At 50.7% G+C, this 6,081-nt stretch overlaps 2 protein-coding genes across 2 annotated transcripts; one reads left to right on the forward strand and one right to left on the reverse strand.

The window, feature by feature from the left end:
- Positions 1-1,472: 1,472 nt before the first annotated feature.
- LOC101778252 (metacaspase-1) lies at positions 1,473-3,224 on the forward strand. The gene is made up of 4 exons (XM_004984104.4): positions 1,473-1,965; positions 2,037-2,485; positions 2,573-2,770; positions 2,883-3,224. The coding sequence occupies exons 1-4, from the start codon at positions 1,611-1,613 to the stop codon at positions 2,940-2,942; spliced, it is 1,062 nt and encodes a 353-aa protein (XP_004984161.1). The 5' UTR covers positions 1,473-1,610; the 3' UTR covers positions 2,943-3,224.
- An 889-nt stretch (positions 3,225-4,113) lies between these two features.
- On the reverse strand, positions 4,114-5,783 carry LOC101784337 (2-hydroxy-6-oxo-6-phenylhexa-2,4-dienoate hydrolase). Its single transcript, XM_004986876.3, has 5 exons — positions 5,024-5,783; positions 4,816-4,908; positions 4,650-4,717; positions 4,421-4,558; positions 4,114-4,256 (listed from the first exon to the last, which is right to left on the reverse strand). The coding sequence occupies exons 1-5, from the start codon at positions 5,732-5,734 to the stop codon at positions 4,223-4,225; spliced, it is 1,044 nt and encodes a 347-aa protein (XP_004986933.1). The 5' UTR covers positions 5,735-5,783; the 3' UTR covers positions 4,114-4,222.
- Positions 5,784-6,081: the final 298 nt, after the last annotated feature.

Below are 6,081 nucleotides of genomic sequence, written 5' to 3' on the forward strand. Positions count from 1 at the left end.
AGCCTTGAAGGTAGAAGAAGCACTTGAGGATCCGGATTGGGTGATGACCATGAAATAAGAGTTGAACAACTTCACAGGGAATGAGAAATGGGAGTTGGGGGAGAGACCAAAGCAAAAATATGATTGGCACCAAGTGTGTCTTTTGGAACAAACAAGATGAACATGGTGTGGTCACAAGGAGCGAGGGCAGGGTGGGGCAGGCATTTCATATTTAAACTATGCCTTCTTGGGAGTTTGTCATATGAAATTTTAGATTCTTATGTTCGGAAACTTTGAGTTGTCCATGATGTCATGAATTTATGTTATATTCGGCAGAGGAAGGATACACATAACGTTTCTTTTATTATAGTTAATATTTCACTAGGAAGAATTTTGATTTTCATGACTTATTTTTCAAAAACACAGCAGACGCTTGCCCTTACAAGCATCTTTAAGATACTAGGTTGAAAGATCTTGAAATTGACAAAGTAATTAAAATTATTTCGTTGTCACGGTTACGACGTTTGCTACTGAAAGGAAAACGTTGTTAATTCCTAAAACTAATCGAGAAAAATGTGAGTACCTTTGATAAGTCGAGGACTCCAATCTAGGTAAACCGTAGGCCGCTTCACTGTAAGGAATTTAATCAATGAGTGTATTCGCGAGCATTTGTAAAATGAAACCTTGAACAACGTGGTCTTCAATGATGTGCAGCCCATGTTAGATGACTGGATGTCTGGATGAGAAGTTTTGAAAGAAATTATTTGCTATGGTTATCCCCAGGCATGCAAAAGCTCAGATTTCATTTCCACTAAAAACACAGCCAAAATGGCCTTGTGCGTAATTTATTTCTTTTTTCTACATTTGTACACTTTTTTAGTGTCAACTATGCAGTAGGATCCCTTTCCACGTTCTCAAGAAATATATTATAAGAATGTGATGAAGAATCAAGTGGCGTAGTGTTTTGCAGAATCTTGCGACCATTTCAAGAGAAGAAAAGGTAAAGGACAAAGAATCATGTACCCATTTCAACTTGTCATCCGGAGTATATGCAGAAAGAGTCACGGGTGCTGTTACTTGATTCCCTTATGATCTCCACCGTTCACAATATCAGTCTATTTCACAAGAAGAAAATTTAGAATCCAGTGGGGATAGGATTATACAGGTACCTTTTGAGTGAAAACTCGAACCATATCACTCGAATTCATTTGTGCTTCAAAATCAGTGACTAATCACTGTTCCGTGCTGCTGATCAATGTAGCCAAACCAAAGCCATTTTCCCGGCCCTTCTGGTATTAGCATCTACCTAATGAAATACATGCATAGGCACACGGCACATTCTCTCGAGGAAAACATTAAATAAATTAAATGATCCAGGCAAGACAATATATGCCCACTTCCACTCAAATCATTGCCCACTTCAAGAATCCATTCAATGCAAATCTTTGTCGCTCCACTTCGTTCATCAATTATATACGAGCCACCATGTGTGCATCTCTGCATCTGGTAATAGTAGTTTCGTCTGCTATATAAAGGGGACAACTGCAGGAGTGTGAGGGCAAGCTAGCCAAGGAGCAACGTCTACGTAGCAAGCAGCCTAAGCAAGCTAGCTCCTACCAGCTTGGTTCGCCATGAACTTCGGCGGAAGGGCCCCGGCGACGATCCGCTGCAAGTACTGCAGCGCGTGCCTCACCGTGGTCCACGGAGAGAGCGCCATCCAGTGCGCGCAATGCTGCGGCGTGACGCGCCTCCGGCGGTCCTTCCTGCGGCGTGACGCGCATCCGGGGCTCCATTCCGCGGCACCGCCGGCGGGCTTATTCCCGTGCTCCCGCGGCAAGAAGCGTGCCGTCCTGATCGGCATCACGTACGCCGGCATGCGCCGCGGCTGCGGCGAGCTGCGGGGCCCCGTCAACGACGTCAAGTGCATGAGGCACCTCCTCTGCCAGCGCTTCGGCTTCCCCAGCGAGTGCGTCATCATGCTCACCGGTAAGTCATTGATCCATGAATTAACGACTGAGCTGATCCATGAATTGCTCATGGACGATCGGTGCACGCAGATGACCAGAGGGACCCGTTCCGGCTGCCGACCAAGGACAACATCCGGATGGCGATGCGCTGGCTGGTGCAGGGGTGCAGCTTTGGCGACTCCCTGGTGTTCCACTTCTCCGGCCTCGGCGCGCAGGTGGCCGACGACGACTGCGACGAGGTGGACGGCTACGACGAGGCCATCTGCCCGATGGACTCGTTCCAGAGGGGCCCCATCCTGGACGACGAGATCAACGAGACCATCGTGCGGCCGCTGGTGCACGGCGCCAGGCTCCACGCCGTGGTCGACGCCTGCCACAGCGCCGGCGTCCTCGACCTCCCCTTCTTCTGCCGCACGTCCAGGAGCGGCAACTGGCAGTGGGAGGACCACCGCCCGCCGTCGGGCGCCTGCAAGGGCACCAGCGGCGGCCAGGCCGTGCTCTTCAGCGGCTACAGCGACGGCAAGAGCAAGTTCAGCGTGGTCAGTGATAATCAACACTCTCATCTCATCCTCTGAATGTTAATTACTCGAGCCCAATTGTATTAGTGGCTCTCTGTTTGTTTGCAGACGCCGGAGGCCTTCGCCTCGGTGGGGGCCATGACGCACAGCTTTGTCAAGGCGGTGGAATGTGAGCCGCGCGGGGTCACCTACGGCCGCCTGCTGAGCTCCATGAAGGCCATCATGACCAACGGCGACGGGAGCTGCAACCTGCAGGTCCCTATCGGTGCTCCCGTCAGCAAGGTCGCCAACTTCAGCGGCGTGCAGGTGAGGCTGTCTGGTCATCTCAGCGTCCCTGTCCGATGGAGGCTCGGATTGTTGCTGTGTCGAGTAATTGACTTCTTGTTCCTGACAAATTGTGGCTCGCGTTGCATTGCAGGAGCCTAACCTGTCCTCTTCAGAGATGTTCGACATCTACCGCAAGCCCTTTGTCCTGTGATGAGTCCCCATGGCAGACTTGCACCTACAGATTATATCACTGCCATCTGGACTCTGGACTACCGAATCGACGTATCTAAATAATCGACCGACGCGTCTAAGCATGATGCTTGCTAATGTGTGTGATGTGTGATGTGTCACCGGCCCTGAGGCTCATAGTTTGTGGAGGACCTGGTTGGTTTGGTTATCTTCATCCATTCCTCCCGAGCCTACTGTACCTCTTGCCCGCTGTAATAAGGCTGTTTGTTTCTCTAAACTCTGAAATAAACTAGGTGTTATGATACTTAATTAATCTCAACATTCAGAGAAAAAGCATAAGCTGTGGCAATTTATATGATTGAAGAATGACATGAAAACCGATGTTTTTATCTGTCGAACCAAAGCCTGCCGCCCATCGGTATTGGGCGTTAGCTTGTCAAGAAATTAAAATAGGGCACAAGCATTCTTTCACCTGTCAAAAATATATTTCTTTCAACAGAGAAGGTCCTCAGCCTCGTCACAGACCCTTCGCGCTGGTAGCAGGCGGTGGGCAGTGTTGGCTATGCCGGCACGTGGTGGCGTGGTGGTCCACAAACTTCTTACTGAGGTGATGATGGTCGTGCAGGAGCTTCGGGCAAAATCTCTACCCGATTATTGCGATTATTGTGTTGGTGTTAGCAACGACGGCACTGTTCGGCGTCGATTCCTTCCCTTGAGGTGTTTGTTGTGGTGCTTTCTACAAGGTTTGGCAGTACTCTAGGTGAAAACCTGACTCCGTCGTGCCGGAGGGACGGTGATAGCATCTTTGATATCGTGTCTCCTTGGAGGCATCATCTTGGAGGTCCTCTATCTCGGCATTCATTACCTAAGCGGAGTCTGTTTCTATGGTTTCTACACGACGAGGTTCGGCGAGCAATAGAAGTCAAGTTCTCTAGCAGGATGATTCCAACATCAAGTTTCTAAGCAAACAAGAGATGTGGTGGATTATTGCTGCATAAAGACAACGCAAGGTTGAAACATGGATAAAGAAAAAGATTGAAATTTAATCTTGTAATTGTCTTTCTTTGTCTTAGAGTTTCCTTGTGTTTTTGAGCTCCTCTTTTTTTAGATTAGAGTCTAAGGACTCTTTGGTTGTATATAAGCCGGATTTTATCCTTTATCTAAAAACAGAGAAGGTCCTCAGACATGTTACAGGAGATGTTTGTAGCCCATGTAATTACAAAAGGTTTTGGTTATAATTACAGCGGTTCAAGAGTCAAGGGAACAGTAAAATTTTGTGAACCGACCACAAGATATCCTAGTTCAGAATTTCCCGCAATCAGTACAGCTGCACCTCCTGATTCAATAGAAGGGGTGTTAATATTCTAGAAAACCAATTATTTGCAAATAGGCACTTCAAATTCTAAGTGTGTGTGTGTGTCTGCCTACCAAAATCATATGTATGAACAAAAACTCAATTGAAATTAAACTGCTGAAAACTTCACAAACAAATTACTATACCTTCCCCCCGTTGAAGCACTTGAATCCTGTTCCTGAAAATATTCAACGATGCTCTTGCACACCTCTTTGGACTTCTCTATATTGGCCGCATGCCCAGCGTTTTTCACCACTACTAATCTAGAATTATCCCCAAGATGTCTGCAGAATTTTGGATTACAATTTATCAATAGATAATGGTGTTCGAGGCATCAGCCTGCCATTTATAATCAGAGGGAAGCACCAAACTGACCTCTCCAACCTATGCGCCAGCTCCATCGGAAAAACCTGATCCTGCTCCCCCCAGATTATCAACGTTGGCTGCATTCATAAGTTGAGCCAAGAACACCATCAATGCATCGAACATTGAAGGTTTTCAGAGTTTCTTGCAATTCGAGGGAGAAAGAAACTATAACTACCTGTCTTATCTTTGGAAGATCTGACAGTTTCCTATCGTTGATGAGAACATGCAGAAGCTCCGTCTTCTCCTGAATATGATCCGAGCCCATCACCTGATGCATCAATCGAATTCGTCATCGTCCATCACGCAAATATGCAAATGCAAATGCAATTGAGGAGGAAAACGAAATTGACGATGAAATTGACAAGAGAGGAATCAGAGCGGACGTTGATGTAATCCTTGAGGAAGATGGAGGGCATGACGGGCGGCGGCCGGACGAAGGTGAGCTTCACGAGCCGCCGCACCTCCGCCGGTCGCCGGGGCACGAGCAGCTCGGCCGCCTCCCCAACGTCGGCGACGGGGAACAGACCGGCGGCGAGGTCTTTCTCCTCCAGGCACACCCCCGAAGACACCAGCACCACCCGCTCCACGGCCTCCGGGTACATGGCCGCCATCCGGTACCCGACGAAGCCGCCGTAGCTGACGCCGACCACCGCGAACCGCCGGACGCCCATGCCGTCCATGGCAGCCTTGATGGTCCTGGCCTGGAAGGTCTCGGAGCGGTCGGGGAGCGTGGACCAGGAGGCGCCGAAGAAGAGGAGGTCCGGGACGATGGGGTCGAGGCCGGCGGCGAGGAGGCTGCGGAGGTAGGGGGCCCACTGCCAGGTGGCGGAGGCGCCGAAGCCGTGGAGGAGGAGCACGGGGCGCCGCACCGGGCGCGGGGGCGCCCAGAGGTGGACGACGGTGCTGGTGCCGGCCGGCGAGGGGAGGCGGACGGAGAAGGGGCGCAGGCCCGCGGAGAGGAACCGGCTCCGGAGGAAGCGGTCGCGCGCGGCCGAGAAGCTGAGGAGGACGCACGGCCGCCGCCGCCGCTGCGGCTGGTGCACGGACGGAGGTGGCGGCCCCGGCGCCGGCGCCTCAGCCGGGATAGCAGCCATGCTTGGCGATCGCCGGCGCGAGGGGGGCTCCGGCGATCGCTGCTGTGGGCTGGGCTGGGCAGGCGAGGATCGATGGCGAGGGAGGGCCGGGTTTAAACGGGGTTGCTATTTTTGGCGGGCCGTGGGCTCCATCCGTTGTTTAGCTTGACACGTGGACCCCCATTCCAACTTTGGAGGATTCCTCTCCTAAAAAAAACTTTGGGAGGTTGAACTGAAACCTGAAAGAGACAGACCATTGATGCTGATGGAACTTCAAATTGAAGGTGTCGATTGCGTCTTAAAACGCTAGAAGAACCTACTTGAATTTCATTTGTGCGATTGAACGGCTAAGAGCTCGTCATGTAGTC

This window comes from Setaria italica, chromosome IX (assembly GCF_000263155.2).
Source record: "Setaria italica strain Yugu1 chromosome IX, Setaria_italica_v2.0, whole genome shotgun sequence".
Lineage (NCBI taxonomy): Eukaryota > Viridiplantae > Streptophyta > Magnoliopsida > Poales > Poaceae > Setaria > Setaria italica.